Here is a 19,154-nt window from a genome sequence, read left to right as displayed (position 1 = left end):
TACATTAGCTCTAAAACACACATTGTGTTCAGTGACTGACAAACATCCAGCAATACTTCTTTGTTAGTTGGTTTGTACAGGAGTGAAACACAGATATGAAACTTCCCCTGAAGCAACGCTAACATGAGCTTTTGCTGCTATTTTAAGAGGTGAGATTCCACTCCTCACTAGCCTGGTTGTACTTGGTGGAGGTGAGAATATTGCTGCATGAAATGTATAAACTTTGAGTAGACGAGTGTATTCAGAGTGACATACTGCCTGTAATGTGCCTGTTTTGTAACAAGCTATAAAACTGCCTGTAAAATGTCGATACAGTTCATTTAAAGGGGAGCAGGGATCATTAAGCAGCTGCTGAGATGTTGAATAATTTGGGATTAAAGCAAATAAATCTTCACCAACACCTTTCAACATTAAAAAAATAAAAATAAATAAATACCTCAAGACTACATGAAGCCATGCTTCTAATTACAAAATGTGATTAGGGACATGCTCAAGTCTGGCTATTGTAATATTTAGTGGCATTTGCATGGTATCTGCATCTTGCCTTTGTTTCTGCAGAATATGGCTTCACATCTTCAGTCTATGCGAGCTGTGGTTAATCTGCTCACATGAAGCCTGCTCAGCCGGACTGCATTCCACTAAGGGAAATAGAAAGTACAAAGTCAGGCAAAGAAAATCTCATTTCTCACAATGTCTGATTTCACAAGAAACTGGAAGTCCAGGCCTTCCTGTTTCGAAAGCAGCGTGTATCACTGATGTGCTTCGTTTTCAAGTCAGCAGATGCCTTTCAGAGATAAAGCAAGAGGGTAACAGGAAACTGCAAGCACCAGATATCCTTTGTCGGATATCTCAAGGATTGTTTTCTTTGATGTTATTTCTCATAAACGTCAAGAAGAAAAATTAAAAGTCCAAGCCCTGAAGTCAATGCTCATTCTGATGATTAAAAAACATTTTGTTACTGTGGGTAGATCACTGGATATCTGGACTTGTTTGTACTTAAATTCACCTCCTTGATTATTGCTCAATTGAAATGCTAAAAGGTTAAAATATGAGACCAGAACACTTTTCTTTTTTTCTTTTTTTTTGACATGTATTTGTTTTGCCACACAGAATGGAGTATAAAGTCAGTCCAAAAGAGTGCTGTAGATGAACGGAAGTCTTCACTTCACTAGTACTTGGCACAGTCTTTATATTCCCATACATAAGCAGCACAGTGTTGCTTTGAACATGTAGCAGACCATCATATGGAAACATTGTTTTAAGATGTGTGTCACTGAAAGTGTGTTGTTTTCTTCTTCACATTGACCATGAGGCTGAAATCAGAGCTCACGGCATGAAAAACTGTGACATGAAAAGCTGTGAGTGAGAAGAAATGAAACTGTAAAAAGTTCACTTACTTGCAAGGAGGCAATTTAAATAATTTAATTCAAATCACTAACATTTTAACAAGCACTTCAACACTGCAGCAAACTTTGTACTCAAATGGTGACAATGAATAATAAATAAAACGATGCTTACACTTTCAAGTTAACTTAAATATTAACTCCCTAAGAATACATTCACACAAGTGCTTTGGGAAGCAGTAATAAGGCCTATTCTTAGGGTATATAAGGAGTTTTAACATCCCATCATGCAATGTGAAACATCCTATTCTATAATTATTCCACTCGAGCAGTTTATTACATAAAAATCACAACTTCTGACATTTCAAGTGCTGTGAGAATTTGGTTCAGACTTTGGCCAGAAGTCAAATGCGGAGGAATGAAATTAGACATCACTGGCCATAAATGGGAAGTTCTTAGTTGCTATGGTGCAACATTCTGTTAAGATTCCACGCAAAAATGTGCATGATTATGTTTTGTTATCATGAAAATATATTAATCTTGGATTTTTATTGAAAGAAACTACTTGATCAAGCTTAAAGATATTAAATATCGGCACAAAACATCACCTATAGACAGCTTAAATCTAAAACAAATGTCTGCAATCAGTTTCTAAAAACCCCTTATGGGTCCAAGCGAGATAAAAAAGAAAGAAAAGTCCTTTTAAAGTGTTCCACAATATCTCTTGTAGAACTAAGAGGCCTTTTACAACCTTTTACTAAGGATGACATATCAGTATTGAATCCTCTGTCCGCTATGGATTTGTTGTCTTCCTTAGTGCTGTCATTGGGTAATTGGCCAGCTCCTTTGTGACAGCTTATTCTGAGTCTGTGGCAGTTAAACACAACGGCTAAATTCTCTCTCTCTACAAACACACACACACATACTGTCTCACTCGCAGTTAATCAAGTGTAACCGTTGAATCTTACATCCGCTATCTTTATCTGCGTAGGAAACACCTCTGCAAAGAAGGCCAGAGGGCGACTGTTGAACGGTTCGCTTACGCAGCTCCGCAGTCAAAGCAGGACTCAGTCACCCTGCTGATTCATTCACTGTCGGAGATACGCAGTTCACTGACATACACAAACTTATCATCCAGTGCAAACACACACTACGGGATCATTATCATAAATGCTGGCTGTGCTTCTTCTTACACAGTCCTCAGGTGTGTGGTGCTCAGTGTGGGGATCCTCTCAGGGCGGGACTAAAGCACAGTCTGCTTCTGGATCTAGTGGCGACGCCGAGGTGTGAGGCCTTAGTATGTGTCCGAGTGTCGAGCTGTTCGACCCTCCTTCCTTCTTCGTTGTCAGTCCTTCCTCCTGAAGGAGGTCAAACATTCCAGTTATGGGTTTTAAAGTCCTTTCTCTTTCCTCCTGACCGTGCTTTCATCCCTTCGTGGCATCGGCGGCGAGGTTTTCCAGGAGAATTCTATAAATGTCAGAGCGGAGGAACCGTGGGTACGAGTCTCTTTCCATCAGACCATAAACTATCTTCTGAGCGTCGTCAAAGCAGTGCATGGTGGGAGTCTTGACGTTCCTTTTGATCTGCTCTCGGGTGTGATAGTCAATGTTGATCTGGAATGAGGCACCCAGATAGGAATGAGGGGATTGGAGCCAAGAGCAAGAGATTCAACATTTGAGATGGCATTTTTCTGCTTTGATGTCCAGCCATTGTTCAATATGTACAGTATCACATATGTGGAAGAGAGACAATGTCTGTCTACACCTTTCTGAGTTGGACTTACCTCTTTAGGTGACTCTGCTTTAACGAACTGCTCATAAATCTTCTTGGCCCTTGAGGACATTCGGAATGAAGACTTGATCTTCTTGTAGTCCTCACAGGTAAGCCAGAACTCGATATTCTCATCGCTGTATTCAGATTTGAGAAAGTTGCGAAAAGTAGCCAATCCATCTGAGGGAAGCACAGAAAACCAAGCATGAGGCACAGATAACACCGCCTCTTCAGCTTTCTTTAAAAAACAAAAAAAAGCAATTACTCTCCTCCAACTCTCGTTCGCATAAACATAATTTACTGTTCTGGCAGTATTCTCATTCTCATGGGGATAAGGAACTTACATTTAGACTCCAGAAGCCTTTCCAGTGACTGTGACCATTGTTGGGTATCTTCTAAACTTAGCCTGCTGGGAGAGAATGTAAGTTGGATTACTGAACCAGAATCACATTTGGGTAAAATAAAGCTGCAAGGACACAGAAGCAGTTTAATCAAGAAAGCATAGCAGATGTGCTTATCAAATTCATACAAAAATGTCAAACCCTGGGATATGTTGACGTGTGTGAGCGCTGTGCCAAAGCAAACATGGTGTCTCTAGATCATTTGAATCCTTTCATGATGCCATAGATGGAAATGATAGAAGCAGGCTGGCTATTTTAAAACTGAAATGTATGCAAAACACTCCATAAGTCTCCTTACCTCTCAGAGCTTGACGAGTGTGAGAACATGCACTGGAGTCGGCACATAAAGTTCTTTCCACTGCGTAGAAATAAGAAATACATGAATATATCCCTGCTGGATTTACTGCTGGTAAATTAGTTTCCAGTGAATCTGTCAAGGCATGTTTGGCATGTAAGTAATCAGAAAAGAGAGCATGTGACATAATGTAAAGTTAGATGACATTATTAACTATTTTCAGAAGATGCCACGAAGTATACGTGACATTCTTGTACGTTTGATCTTGACAGGGTTTGTCACGAGAATGGAAAAAGCAAAACAGATAAATACATTATCTGGTATTAAAAACAGACCGCTAAGCAACTTCTCATCAAGTCAGCGCATTTACTGGAAACCCCAGCTTGATGTTAAAGTTTCACTCACATGTTCTTGTTTCTCTTCCTGTCATCTCTGTCCATGATGAAGTGATGTGTGTTGAGTGGTTCGACGATTAGGCTGGGCATTGTTTTGTTAAGTCCAAACTCTCAGGCTCTCGGTCCTGGTCATGCTGCGGCTGAGAGACGCTTAGGAGGGTTCCCCCTGCGATGCAGCTTTTTATACTAAGGTTTCCTGTTGCTGTGTGCTGGTGCTGCTGGGATACATCAGCAGCTCAGCCCAAGCTAAAGAGGAAGCACCCCTTCCTCCTCCTTCTCCTGTTCCTCCTCTCCTCCTACCTCACAGTTAGAAACAACACATACTCACACTGTTCTGCATGTATGCCTCCCTCCTCTTGATGCCTTACTCCCTATTATGTCTCTGCTTCTTTTCCTTTCCCTCTGCTGCTGCAGCTCCTTCCCGCCTCCTGACTGGAGCGGCCAAACAACCAGCACTCTCCGTGGTTTAAAAGCATGCTATGTCCCCAGTATTTTTAGTGTGGCAGCAAAGATGCAAATGACAGTAACAGTGACTGCGATAGGCAAATCATGACCTTCACAAACTGTGTTTAGGTAGTCCATGAAATGAGAAAAGTGAAGCCTGTTGAGGACAAATGGAAGAATTGTTCTTCTGTCGTTGCAAGAAAATCTACTTTTGCATTTATTGATCCCACAAAAGGAAATTTGTCAAAATCTGGCGGAAATTCATGCAACACGAAGCCACAGTCATATGCGAGAAAGAGGAAACAGCCAATTGATTGCAACAGAGAGGCTCAGCAAGGCGACAGGAAGTCAGAAAGACTGTCAGAACATCATAGCATGACCACTCGCTGCTTTCAGCCACAAGTTATTACATTATTATTGAAAACTTCCAGCATGGTCAAACTGTTAACTGAAATCCTTATATGGTGGGTTGCATAAATCTGAAAAAAAAAAAAAAACAAGAAGTCTGTGGGTTGTCTCTTATCTAATGCCAAATATCATCACAGGCAAAGAAAAGCTTGGAAAACCCTCAGAAGAGGGGAAATTCTGCCTGCCCTCACATCGTCAGCCAGCACAATAAACATAAAGTAGGAAAACATGTATACACACCTACATCAAAATTTAGACACATTTTTTCTGTATTTCTAATTCACCTCAAAATGAAGAAATTGTAACATCATTTCACACAGGGACGACATACAAAGTTAAGTATGAGAATAATGAACGTGGACGCCATTGCCAACATCAACAGACTCATACATATTTGATGAACCACAGCCTTTAACATCTGAGCCTGTTAGTTGTTCAGGGGACTGGGAGCAGACAGGGGTGAGGAGAAACAACTGGGGTCTGCCAGAACTCAAGCTGTGGTGTGAGAACTTGTAGTGAACTGGACAGTGTCTTGGCGAGGGACGAGCATTAACTGAAAAATTACGTTAGTAGCACTCACCCTTGACGTTTCCTTCAAATCAGTGGCATTCTGTAACAGATGTTTATGCTGGCGTTTAAGTAGAGGTTTCTGCTGATAGGAGCTGATGAAAGAGCTGTGGGAATTTTTGGGCTTCAACGTTCAATCTTGAATGTATATCTTATCTTAAAGGTGGTGGTATGGGTAAATCAAACAAATTTGTGTGTGTTGTCCAGCCATGTCTGAAGGGAAAAGCGCTTGTAGCAGATCTGGTGGGTGGGAATGGAGTTCATGCTTGAAGACATTCCTGGTTTGGCACTCGGTTGCATGTGCACAAACTGAAGTAGGTGTGTAAAGTTAAAACTCAACCAACTTTCTTTGAACAGCTGGTCAATTGGTATTTGTGAATGTCAGATTCAGAGCAGAGGTTATTGGAAGCAGCCCACCAGTTCTGCTGTTGTCAGTCATTGTGTTGGGATAGGGGCTCATGCTGCTTGTTGATCCAACAAGGACCTCATTTGAAACTCCCATTCAGGTGGATGCCAGAAGCCTCTAGTAAAATCCACATCCTCACTGACTCAGCTGCAATAACTACAAGTGTTCAACCTTGATTATATTCTGTTTCCGATACGCACATGGACCGCTTCGGACACCATGAAAGCACAGTTGTTGTTTTATACGAATTTTCTAGTACACTGGAGTCTGCTCAAAGGATTCCATTCTCTACATGTGCAGTAAGTCGTATTTACATATTCCGTGCATACATCCTACTAGCAGGTATGTGCACTCTGAAACTTTGGGCTTTTGCAGATGAATCTGTATGGACTGTTGTAAACTTGAGGAAATGACAAATTTCCATCAAATGCGCTAACAATGTGATGCTCACACTGGAATGCATATAGAAAAGGTTAGGGGAGGCAGCAAAGGCCCTAACAAGTAATTTATATATGTATGTATTAAACAATATATCTGCACTTCACAATGCACTATTGCACTTCTGGTTAGATGCTAACTGCCTTTCGTTGCTTTGTACATGTGTAATGACAATAAATTTGCATCTAATGTAATCAAAAGTGTTGCAATACAACTATAAATTGTGTGGGGTGACTGTGAGGTCATAATTAAGCTAACAATTACTTACCCAACATCTTGGCAACCACATCAGCTAATTTTGTCCAAGAGCAATTATGTTAGAAATGCTATTCCTGCTCCATATGTCTATGTTGCTGTCAGATATTTTAGTTTTTATGCATTTGTTTTAACCTAATCAATGCAATAAATTAAAAGTAAAATATCAACATAGTACTCTGAAAGACGCACTGTCAGTGGTTGTACAGATCACTTATAAAACTGCTTTGGTAAGTTCCAAGTTTAAAGAGAGAGGGATCAAAGCCTTGTAAATTTAACCACAAGGCTTTCTCCAATTCAGTCTAGCTATAAGTGTGACAGGACAGTCACACCATCTGCCTCTGACTTCACATTAGTCAGATGGGCTTCTCCACACTTAACTTTGAAATAGGCTTTATTCTGCTCGCCTGTAGCCATTTTACACAGACACATATTTTAATTTTTTCCAAATTCTGTAAATGTTAGCCGATAAAGGCAGCTTTAAATTGACATCATAGGAAATTTTGCGGCTACACAAAACTGGACAGAAATACTGAAATCTTTCTGTAGTATATGGGGTTCTGAATACATTTAAACATCTTACAAAGTCCAATTTTTATTTATTAAACACTCAACTTCTAAGTTGATGCTTTGTAGTGGATCGGATTCAAATGCAGTGTTTTAAAATTGAGCATCTGACACCTGACAGAATAAGGAGAGCGATTCTAAATGCATGCAACCAACCTCACTTTTTTATGTTTCATTTCTCCATCAGTATAGAACAAAAAGAGGACTTTTGGAAGCTTTAAAAAAAAAAAAAAAAGCCGTGGGCTGCCTTGTTACAGTCTGCCCCTTGGCTTGGCTTCACTGATGCTGCTTTGTGTCTTTTGCCCAAACACGGTTATAAGTACTGAGGCGTTGCGAAGAGTCACCAAACACTGTGAAGTGAAAGCTTTTTCTACAGTCCATAATTACAAGATCGAGCAAAATAGCAGCGTATAAAGCCGAACATTCAGAACATTCGCCTCTAACACCCAGATCTGCTAGTAAAGTTCCCCCAACTGTGACTGTCTTGACTAACACCGTGCCATCGGCAGTACTCACTTCCTTCTGGCTACCATGGTAACAGTGCTGGGCTATGAGAAAACAGTGACAGATTGTGTGTGAAGAATGGTGTGCCATGTGATGGGGGAGATGTGAGACTTCTGTCATTTATCAGGAACAACCCCTGACACCCGTTGTACTCAGAGCTACTGACGTATGACTTTGAAATAACAGTGGTGCTCAAAAATGAAAGCTCATGAAGCCGTTTGTTGTAATACCTGCAAATAGTTTCTGCCTGCAGTCCAAAATTCCATTGATGGGCTTCTCATCTGCAACAGCCAAAACATTCATGCAGTTCAGCCTATACATTTCCGACAGTATCCACTTGTGCAATATAGTCTCCACTTGCAGCTGTAGTATTATGACAGTTTCCATGGAACACACAGAACTTTGTGGTTAGAGAAATGTTTCAGCCTTGGTTAAATACTTCAAGAGTCAACTTGAAACATGCAACATAATGTGTTTAGTTTATTAGAAACCTCAGTTTGTCCCTAAACCTAAACATACTGCTTTTGGTGCATAAATGTAACAACACTTTGGATTCAGAATACAAACTGAAGTTGCTGAAGTCAAATCTCCTTTGAATATAACAGGGCTATAACTGGTTTAAAATGCACCCACTTGCGATTTGTTGGCCTGCAATGTAGAATTTTAAAAACTGCAATTATTCAGTGTAAAATTTGACAACATATCTGTTGTAGAGTTAATGCTAGTGCATCCTAATGCACCTCCAACAAATATGTAACAAGAATAGCTCATTGAAACAGGATGTGGTGGTTGTTATCATGTGCTTTTATCCAAGCAGCAGTGTCCTGTCAATCTGAACTATTGGAAGAGCTTGTACATGTACATTGGTTCCTAAAACATTTCCGCTCTCTTAGCTAGCACATGCGAAGCAAGTCTAGGGCTTGTCTGGCAACGAACTGACAAAATATCTGTGGCTCTTTGATCTTCTACCAGAAGTGACGTAGGCTGAAACGAAATCTGAACACAAACATTCAGCTGGCGATGTGTCTCGGCTGCCCACTTGCATTCAAATAACTGAAAGCAATTTTACAAAACCAAGTGCAAACAGCGTCCAAGAGACCGAGTTGTGTAATTAGTAGCTAAAGTTTTTGCTGAAAGTGCCCAACAATTACAGCAACATGAGTGGATGCACTTGGAATCATCTGCCATTTACTGCCTCATGATGAGCTTATTTAATTAGAAGCTTTACACAGGTAAACTACACTGTTAGGATGAATGACATTTCTTGATTATGACAATGGGTCTTGGTTGAAAAACACCAGTCACAATCTCCTCACCCCATATCGGAATTTGAAAATGAGCAAACTTCATAGTTTGTTTTTACAATGTCGTCTATAGATTTTTAATTACATTCTATTTTAGATGTATATTGTACAGTAGTATTTGAAGAGTTCAAAAACAGATAACTCCATCTCCACAAACCTTCAGAAAACCCACTGTTCCATCATGTACCTGAGACATTATCAATCAAACTTAAGTTATCTGTATTTTTGCCATGTCATTTCTACTGAGTCAAATCCACTCAACTTCAGTTTGATTGATATTCTCTCAAGCAACAAAATACGTTTTCTGAAAATCTACAAAATGAAGTTATCTGTTTTTGCAAATGAACTCTTCATTTGTACTGCAGGCTGGAGTCTGAGTTTTAAAAAAAAGAGAGAGAAAAGGTGTAGCAATACTATTTATGCCTGTACCAGGTGTCAGCTGGCTGGAGGCGTTATGACTTTGCATTCTCCGTCTGTCCCATTCTCTCAAAAACAATATCTTAAGAATGCCTTGAGGAAATTTCCTTCAAATTTGGCAGAGAGGTTCCCTTGGACTCAAGGATGAACTGATTAGAATTTGGTGGTCATAGGTCACTGCGGACTCACAAACAAAGTTTTTGGCCTGCACTCAAGAATTCAAACACTTAGTCTGATAAAATATGTGTATAAAATGTCTAAAAAAAGATAAAATGATGAAGTGATAACATTGCATATCCAAAAAGTCCAACTGTGATGCCATAATGTTCTGCCAAAATCCTTTTCTGACTATTCAACACCACAAGACCAAAGGGAGAGATTGTAACTATGTTTGACATTTGGTTAACTGCTAATGCTAATCTTGGGTGACCAACTAGAAACTGTGGGGATTGTATTGATCTTCTGTGCTGCCAGGTTGAAGGTGTGTGTGTGTCGCCTCCACAATTTAGGATGTGTAGCTTAGTCCTAGGAAGGTCAATAAAAAAACGTAACTGGATTTCTCTTTTAGGGTCTTGAAGATGTTTTACCTGCCATTCAAACGCCTTCTTCAGTTTCAAGAAGCCTCTGACATGTCCAGCTGCTCATTATCTGAAGCTGCTAGGAGTTCCATGATCTGGATTACCAAGAATCTACACAGACAATATGTAGCTTATTTTCAGCCACATCTATGTTTGAACCATGGTCTACTGTCACGGCAACAACTTTGTGTGCATGCAAAGAATTTGACTCTGCTTTTGTTTCTCACAATGAACTTATACACTTCAAAGTCTTTATATGTATATTATATGTGTCTGGACACACATGGATGTAAACCACAATGAGTGGTTTGCAGAAGCACACAGCCATGAGGTGCAAATTCTGGTTTACACATAAAATGAAACAGGGGTCTTTCCACATTTTAGTGTTTCACTAGATATGGTTCAAAAATATTTTTCTTGAGCAGCAATATGCTGTGTTTGCACATGCTGAAAATCATATTATACCTTTTTCAACAAATTCTCTCCAGCAAGTGTTCTGTGTCTGCACAGTGACTTTTGGTTTGCTTGAAAAGTCAGTCAGTTTAAAAAAGACTTACTTAAAAAAAAATGCAAATTCTCTACTTCAACATAAAATCTAGTTCACTTTCAATCTATATTTCTAAGTAAAGAACATGTGTTTCTCCTCCATCATTGTCCGTGGGTGATGAGATTATTCCCCTAACAAGGCAGCGCATTCAGGCTGATCTGTTACGCATCAGGTTGTCTGATGACTCCAGTGTTGTCGTTTAAGCCCCTGAGTTATTATTAGCTGCCTCAGTACTCCTTTTTAAGGCACAATTTTCAGGAATAAGGCCATTTACAGAACAGTGAGGGATCAAGGGTTACTGCGGGGTTACTTTTTTCCAGTTTGGTAAACCCTACCGCTCCTGTGTGGAGTCATCTCTGCACCTAATTAGAGGATATATCAGACATGTGACCAAAAACAGCATCTCCTTGCAGGGTGAGCTGTGGAAACTCTTCTCTTTTTCTTTTTTTGACTCATGCCCATCCCCGTGTCTCCAGTTAGTCAGTCAGATAAATATAAATTCTGACTGTATGGAAACAGTTCGAAAATTAGGAATAGTTACAAACAGTGAATATAAATAACAACAAGATAGTTAAGAAGCCAAGACTTGAACAAATCTGCAATTCAGTGCCCATTTATGAAACATTTAATTAGAAACCATTTATTTCTCACTTTTTTTTTTTATCATCTCGCATCCAGCAAACTGCACCTTAACTTACTGAGTCTTTCAGTTAACACATACAGCGTTTCAAACAACCCCGAACTCTGTACAATCATCTAAAGAACTGACACATACCAGCAGCATTCTCTCTCCTCTATGCACATAACTCCCCTCACATTGCTTTTCTCTCATGGTTTTTGCCCTGCTTTATTCTTATCCACAGCATTTCATCAATACATCATTTTGCCATTACATTAAAAAAATAAAAATAAAAAAAGACTGGTGTTGTAGAAAACATCATTTTAGTTTGGGTTAAGAGCAGGCAAGAAAGGCTCTGCCTCGAAAAGAAAACAGTTTTGATCCGAGCTTCACCTCTTATAGCTACCGCGTGAAATAGCTTTTCATTTCAGCCAAATAGAAGGGGATTAAATGAGCTGTGTTGATACAGTGTTTTGATGGGAGCCGCAGCTTTTCTTTCTAAGCTAAACGTACCACAGAGTCCTAGATTTGCGCTTCAGACTCAGGTATGCGTCTGAGTGCAGGAATCGGGGGCAAGAGTCTCTTTCCATCAGCAGGTAAATGTGCTTCTGGGCCTCGTCAAAGCAGGAGAGGCTTGGTTTCTCCAACGACTTCTTGATCTTCTCTCTAACATGGTGGTCTACGTTGACCTATAGGGAAAAAAAAACAAACAGGAAAGTCAATATGTACGGTACAATGTAGAATGAGATGGAATACATAGCAAGTAATTGTGTACTGGGTCTGATTTTTAAGGTAATTTGTATGTCTGACAACAACAACAACACTGACGCAAGATGCTTGAAAATGTGGATATTTCTAACAGAACAGTTTATTCTATGACCTTTTAACACAATAGATTAAGACTCTTTCTTTAAAGTCCCTCTCTATAACCCCTAAAACCTCATCTCTGTGTATCAAAGTTACACATTTAGAAGTTGCTTCCATGAAAATAATCTGCCTTAACACGACTGGGATGTAATTCTACATCGTTGCTTTCTCGAGAAAGTGTAAAAACTTTGCGGCTGTGCTTTCTCTCCACTCCCTCCCCACTCAGCTTGAGCACACCAGCTCACCTACAATTCTGCTACGACACTGCAAAACTACTGTATTGTGCACAATGGCAGGTTGTAACATTGAAGTGATTCATGTTCAAGTCAGAAAATGATTCTGAAGAAGAATAATGATACAGAGGGCCCCACCCTGCAAGCTGGTTTTTAAATTTGTGACATACAAAATCCCAGGAGTTCTAAATACCTGTTTTTTAAACTGTGGCCTGCAATTTCAAAGTGGACTTGCACAGCTTTGCGGTCTCCTCCTGTATGCATGTGTTATTGTTCAAAGAATTTCAATAGCTGGCTTTACTTTATATGTTGATCAAATATTTCACCCGATATATTTAAAAATGAACAAACATTTCAGACTCTGGCATTAGAAAATATTGAGTGTTTAAATTCCAATCTCAAAAAAGACTTGAAGAATTCACATTTGACTCTTTCAGGTTTCATGAAATGCTGCTGAACCCCACCCCAGATTCAGAGAACACATCTTCACCAACACTACATTTTTTTTTTTTTTTTTTTTAAATGCAGCACTCCAAGCAGTGGAAGTTGTGACATATAGTAGTCAACCACATTGCTTCACTAACTTTGTGAATCTTTTACTTGTTTCTCTTCCTGATATGAGGTGTAGTTTCTTCCGCTGATGCAATAATTCTTTCCTCTGTTCTGTAATGTCAGTTCAGGAAAATGCAGTTTGTATTTTAGGTTATATTCTTCATTATGCTACAGGGCAGATAAAGCTATTTCTATTTCTACCATGCGCTACCAATCCTGGTGTTACTGAGAAACTGACCTCTCTGCAGGCTGTAGGCTGGATGAACTCCTGGTAGATCTCCTCTGCTTTCTGGCGAAGGTCATCCGGCGAGACAGTCGACCTGAAGGCTTCGCATGCCAGCCAGAACTCAATGTTTTCCTCACTGAACTCGGACTTTAGAAAAGAACGGAAGGCCGCTAAATGCTCTGTAGGGAGAGAAAGAGTTAAAAGTACATGATTATTCATTGTTTAAAAACCATCAGAAAGATCATAAAGGGGAAATTTTGTGAGAAATTACCCTTCTTACTTTTATCCTTTAGCAAGTTCTCCAGAGTCAAGTGGAGTTTATGGTCAGTCTGACTACTGCAATAAAAAGGAATATGAGGTTATTTCCCACTCGAGTGAACAACAGGATGATTGAGATAACTAACAGTGCAGCATATACTACCTGAGGTTTGAAGGATATGTCTCAGCATGTATTTTTTGTACTTTGAGGCACTGGATGTCCTTCTTACGCCTTTTCCGATTAAGTACAATATCAATCCTGAAAAACACATCATTGAACTTAGTGCTAGTTGATGTAAAGCTTTACTTTTTAACAGGTAACAGTTAGTCTGTCCACCTTACTTAGTCAACCAGTCTACCTTAGTGCAATTAATACTCAGTATCATTAGTCTGTGTGACGTACCTCCTGGGCCGCTTCATATTCGGCATTAGATCCTTTATTTCATAAAATCGAATCTTTGAAAACAACAGTTTCGGCATTGTAACATCCCTGATAATGTCCTTTGAGGAGCTACACTGCAATGGTCTGTTGTGATCAGTGTAAATAATACTGTTCTCTCCTGGGCTTGCCTTTAACTTGGCAGGAAAGATATAATACCTGTGACGCCGAGGGCCTGCTGGTACAGGTATCAAAATACCATTCGGATAAGCGTACAGACAACTGCTGTTTAGACTCAGCTACTGTTGTCACTGAGTCACAACTGTAAAATTCCTGTGGGAAAGGATTGTTTGACTCTGATTTCTGGAGAAAGATTATTTGTCTCAACTCTATCATATGCACGCTGTGCATTTGAACATGTGCATTTCAAAGTCTGGATATAGAAATCCTTGGTGCATACTTTAAATGATTAATTAAGCCAGAGCTGGACATGAATTAAGTTTGGATGATATGATATACTGATGTATATGCATTTGATAGAAGCTACTGGTATATCATTTCTAGTTAGTTACCATTAACTAATGTGGTTGTGTCAGGCAGAAATAGGGAGTTTTTAGTTGTACTTTTGGGGTATTTTGAAGGTATTTGCTGAGTTAGGCCCCCCAAAATTGCTTGCTTTAACTTTTCCTTCTCTATAAACTTTGCCATATGATGATTTTTATATTTCTTAAGTAGATCACAGATTAAAACAGTAAAATAATAAACAAAAAGATGTAAGAAAACAAAGCTAAAAAGATGTCACCAGCCTTGGAGAAGCTAGAAAATTGTTTTTGTTTTTTGCTAAAAGTCCGATTATAGCAGTGAATTAAAGCATATGAGGTGTGTCAGAAAAGTTCCAGGACTGGTGTCAGAGAAGATATATTTCAAACCCAAACTAGCAGTTTTCCCCTTCAGACGATCAACCAGCACATCTACTAAGAGATCCTGCAGTGTTTGCTTCGTTCAGTGTGCGAGAAGAGGCGAGAGTTGTGGCAGAACAAGTCGTGGCTGCTTCACCATGACAACACGCCTGCTCACAATGTCCTGAGCATCCAACAGTTCCTGGCTGAGAAGAACATCACCCTGCTGGAGCAACCTCCCTACTCACCCCACCTGGCTCAGTGGGATTTTTTCCTCTTCCTCAAGCTCAAGGGGGTCATCAAGGGGACCCGTTTTGAAGACGTGGACGACATCAAGATGGCTGTGATGATGGAGCTGTGGAGGATCCCAGAAGAATCCTTCCAGGAGTGCATGGCGGCGTGGCAGAGAAGGCTGGGAAAGTGTGTTAGACTCCAGTGTTACTTGGAAGGTATAAACTTGTAGTTTGTAGTTTGGATTTGAAATATATCTTTTGTGACACCAGTCCTGGAACTTTTCTGACACACCTCGTAAGACACATAATATTCCATATAACCAACAAGGACTTGATCCTACCAATGTACATTGACCTTGTAGTTAAATTAAAAATAATAATAATAATAAAAGCATAATTTGCTACAATTAATTATGACAATTACTAGACTATAACAGTGCCCAGGTCTCAAAAGAAAAAAAATCTGGACTACTTTCTCAAGGCATGACATTCTGAATAGAACATATTTGAGCTTTGTCATTGTCCTGAGGGGACACAATTCTAAAACCTTAAATAATGGGTTTTCCATCTATACATTGTATAAAATGCATACCAGGGTTCTTGACCCTTCTAAGTTTAACCATATCTTGTTATGTTACAGACTCATTTTTTTTCTGATCAGCCTATACACAATACTTCACAATGTCCTTTGCATGAGTATCAGATCCTTCGCTTTTTTATTTGCGTAATGCATGTTTGACAGCAATGTCAACCTGATCCTCCTAACAGTACAAAATATGATTATTGTAGTTATCATTTTATTGTTTAAAATTGGAAAACCATCACATTGTACAAAAGACATTTGACTTGTTGATGGCAGTAACAACATTTCTGTGCACTTTTTCATTTTATTATTTTCTAAGTGACGCCATGTCTTCTTTGTAGCTGTTTTCCACTGTGGAAAACTACCATAAAGCGTAAATCAAAGTCCAAAAGGACAAATAGCTGAAGGATGACGCCTACTCCAGTACAGAAGCTGAATACTGTTCTATTATCAAACTTTACCGATCTAGTTGTTGTTTTATGGGGCGTGTTTATGACTGAGGTTTATCACTGAAGTGTTTTATATCAGATGATATCCTCATTCTTCTCCCAGTCACTGTCACAGAAACACACCCTTCTAGCATGATGCCTCCACCACCATGTTTGACTGTATCAATCCGATTAATAAGACAATGCTCACTGCCTGATTTCAACACATACTGCTTGGAATGTAGGCCAATTAGTTCAAGCTTCATCATATGAGAGGATTTTACTTCTTGTGATCTAAGAGTTGTTCAGGTGCCTTTTAGTAAGAAAAGGTTTCTCTCTGCTTACTCTACCAGAAAGACTTGATTGGTAAAGTGCTGCACCAGTAGTTTTTGTTCTGTAAAGTTGTCTCACCTCAAAGAAACTATAGATGTTTCTCATGGTGACCGTTGGGTTCTTGGTTGCCTGTCTTACCGAGGTCTTTGTATCTTATTATTAAGTTTGGCTGGGCAGACTGATCTACGAGCACTGTTGGTGGTTGCAAACTCCCCTAATTTGAAAATGACAGAGGCCACTATGCTTTTGGAATCTCAGTGTTGTAGAAAATGTATTATATTCTTCCTTCCATCTGAGGTGTCTTTCATAGACCTGTAAGACAAGTCTGTTGTGCAGACAGAATGTCTTGCAGACAGACTTAGTCCACAGGCTTGGCCTCCAGGTCTACAGGCTTGCCTCTTTTGTAGACCTACAAGTCCAATCTGTCTTGCAGATCTACAAAAGAAACAAGCCTGTACAGTCAACTCTCTTTACCTCATGCCTTAGTTTTCCCTCTGACATACACCACCAACTGTGAGAACCTATACAGACATGTGTCCACTGCATTGACTTTAGTCAAGTTGCAGAAGCATCTTAAAAACCATGTAGATAAACGTATGATCCACCAATGCCCAATTGCAGGCACCAAGCACCATGACAAAGATTCTGAATACTTGTGTAAACTGGACAATGCAGTGTTTTATTTTATTAGTTTAGCACTTGTGCTTTGTTGTTGTGGAATATTGTGTTAGATAGATGAGAAAAATGAATAAAATGTATTTTGAGATGGGTCTAAAACCTAACAAAACCTGAAAGTATTCTTTATTTTGGGTGAAAGCTAACTGAGGTGGGATTGGAGAGCAACTGTCGAGGAACAGGGACCAACTGAAAGACCTTCAAATTTTGATTTAGTCATTTTCAGAAAACCCTGACATTCAGATGTTTCAGGGTCACAGACAGCTCGAGTGTGAGACTGCATTTGCTTTGTCATCAGTGTAAGAAGAACCACAAAAACTAAAAAACTCACGAACAATTTAAAGACTATCACACAGAAAGTAAAATCATGCTCTGAGTCACAGTGTAGCAGCTTTAACGCAGACAGGAAGTTAGCAGAAAAGTTTCTATATGTACCGAAACTGAGCAAGTGACCCAACAGTTTAGAGAACAATTCTTGAAATGAGAAAGCCCCGTACATTTGCTGACATTAATTCATGATGCTCTTATGAATTAATACACTCATGCACACTTGTTCTGAGCCTTTTTCATGTAAATCAGCATGACACAGTTTGATTGACATAATAATGGAAATTTTCAGAATACAAAACCAGCACGTGTGTGTTTTTGTGTGGGTGGGTTAATGTGGGTGTGTGTGTGTGGTGCTTTTTAGGATTCCCTGAGGGGTCTCACTGTTGGGTATACTGTTATGTTTGTGGTTAAAAGAATGCTGCAGTGGGTTTATTTAAAAATTTCCACTCTGCTGCTACAGGAGCCACAGCAAATGCAAATACAGCACTTCTCAGCAGCCAACACCCTTCATATTGCATGCTTGATTGAACTGTACTTTCATGCTAGGACACGGGAGAGTTGAGGGGAAGTGACTCTTTCTTAACCCCATATTACTTTTTTATTATTATTTTTTTTTGTAAGCAAGCTATTAGTCATACACGACTTCTAACCAATATCAAATGTATTCTGATACTTGATGTCGGTGACAGTTCATGTAGAGGATGTTGTATATTTTTGCCTACTCAAAAAAATGATTCTTGGGTGTCATTGGTATTAAAAGGGTAGATTTAATTGATTTTACCCAATTTAACATATTTTCAACTTTTATACACCACAAATATATAAAATCAACGTGATTTGTTCTCATTTAGAGTAAATTCAAATGAAATGCATAAAATAAACGAGATTGGGTCTCAGAAATGTTTGGCCACTAAGTGGCAGTATATGTCTCCAGCGTTGTAAAGTGGCCAGCAGCTACTAACGAAGAAGAAGCAGCTTGGACACATAAGCTGTGTTCGAAATCACCCACTCACTCCCTACTCCATACTCCCTATATAGTGATCATTATATAGTGCACTATGTAGTGCACTATATAGGGAGCACCTCGGCAAAGTATCATTTCGGACACTACTCGAGCTATTAATTACGTCGCTCGCTAGCCGCGATTTGTGCTGCAACAGCGTAGTACAAACACATCAAACTAACAGTTTATTGCGTAGCTAAGAAATCAAATTTAATCAAGTTTATTGTCATTTTGCTGTACATACCAGATGAGAGAGTGTTTCTTCAGGATCCAGTAACTAAAAGCAATTTAAATAAAGTGGTGTTGTATGTCCAAATCACAACCGAGCGCCGCAATTTTAGCGATGTTCATTGTCTGGGTAAAATAAAATTTAACAAAACAAACGGGATTTTTCCGTGCTCTCGTTCATCTCCATTTCCATTTCCTTTCGTGTAATGCATGACGGTCCATATTGCTCGGTTAGTGACCATGGGCTGTACACTACTTTTTACGGTGCATTGTGGGATATTTTGAGTGCACTATATAGTGGATGAAATTTACCGCTGAGAATTCGAACAACACTACAAAATGGCGTGCACCCTATATAGTGCACTATGTAGGGCATAGGGAGTGATTTCGGACACAGCCATAGACTGTATAAAAGATGGACGTAGCAACCGGCCCTGAAACATGAAGCCAACCCGGAAGTGTCAAAAACCTGCAATATCACTACGTCCACAAGCTGCTGGCTCCAAAAAGCCCTGGCTCCCATAGACTTGAATTGGAAAAGAAATGATCACAGATCACGAAATACTGCATTCCTCCAGCTCAGGATTTTTTTCTTATTAGTTTTCATGGTCAAGTCCAGAGATCAGGTGGCCAATCTGAAAATAAATCAATGTGGAATTTTTTAAAAAT

The 19,154-nt window shown here is 39.4% G+C and overlaps 2 protein-coding genes across 6 annotated transcripts in view; both read right to left on the bottom strand.

The window, feature by feature from the left end:
- Positions 1-1,393: 1,393 nt before the first annotated feature.
- Positions 1,394-19,154, bottom strand: part of LOC103367504 (regulator of G-protein signaling 1-like) — a 24,366-nt gene continuing 6,605 nt past the window's right edge. The window contains exons 2-6 of one of the 3 annotated variants that reach the window (XM_008295557.1): positions 14,870-14,874; positions 3,813-3,905; positions 3,458-3,522; positions 3,127-3,293; positions 1,394-2,956 (exon numbers count right to left, since the gene is read on the bottom strand). In XM_008295557.1, coding sequence (XP_008293779.1) covers positions 2,768-2,956; positions 3,127-3,293; positions 3,458-3,522; positions 3,813-3,895 — 504 coding nt within the window. In that variant the 5' untranslated portion in view covers positions 3,896-3,905; positions 14,870-14,874 and the 3' untranslated portion in view covers positions 1,394-2,767. Of the gene's footprint in view, positions 2,957-3,126; positions 3,294-3,457; positions 3,523-3,812; positions 3,906-4,214; positions 4,820-14,869; positions 14,875-19,154 lie in introns of those variants that run through there. The other 2 variants (XM_008295548.1, XM_008295540.1) reach the window with 2 other exon arrangements.
- LOC103367522 (regulator of G-protein signaling 21) overlaps positions 11,237-19,154 on the bottom strand; it is a 16,370-nt gene continuing 8,452 nt past the window's right edge. Inside the window, exons 3-8 of one of the 3 annotated variants that reach the window (XM_008295589.1) lie at positions 13,798-13,954; positions 13,558-13,653; positions 13,408-13,472; positions 13,149-13,315; positions 12,943-13,021; positions 11,859-11,947 (exon numbers count right to left, since the gene is read on the bottom strand). In XM_008295589.1, the coding sequence (XP_008293811.1) occupies positions 11,925-11,947; positions 12,943-13,021; positions 13,149-13,315; positions 13,408-13,472; positions 13,558-13,653; positions 13,798-13,874 (507 nt within the window). In that variant the 5' untranslated portion in view covers positions 13,875-13,954 and the 3' untranslated portion in view covers positions 11,859-11,924. Of the gene's footprint in view, positions 11,948-12,942; positions 13,022-13,148; positions 13,316-13,407; positions 13,473-13,557; positions 13,654-13,797; positions 13,955-19,154 lie in introns of all 3 variants that reach the window. The other 2 variants (XM_008295571.1, XM_008295579.1) reach the window with 2 other exon arrangements.

Source organism: Stegastes partitus, unplaced genomic scaffold, assembly GCF_000690725.1.
Source record: "Stegastes partitus isolate 25-593 unplaced genomic scaffold, Stegastes_partitus-1.0.2 Scaffold23, whole genome shotgun sequence".
NCBI lineage: Eukaryota > Metazoa > Chordata > Actinopteri > Pomacentridae > Stegastes > Stegastes partitus.
Note: the sequence above shows the minus strand (reverse complement) of the source record. Positions and strands in the feature narration are given on the sequence as shown.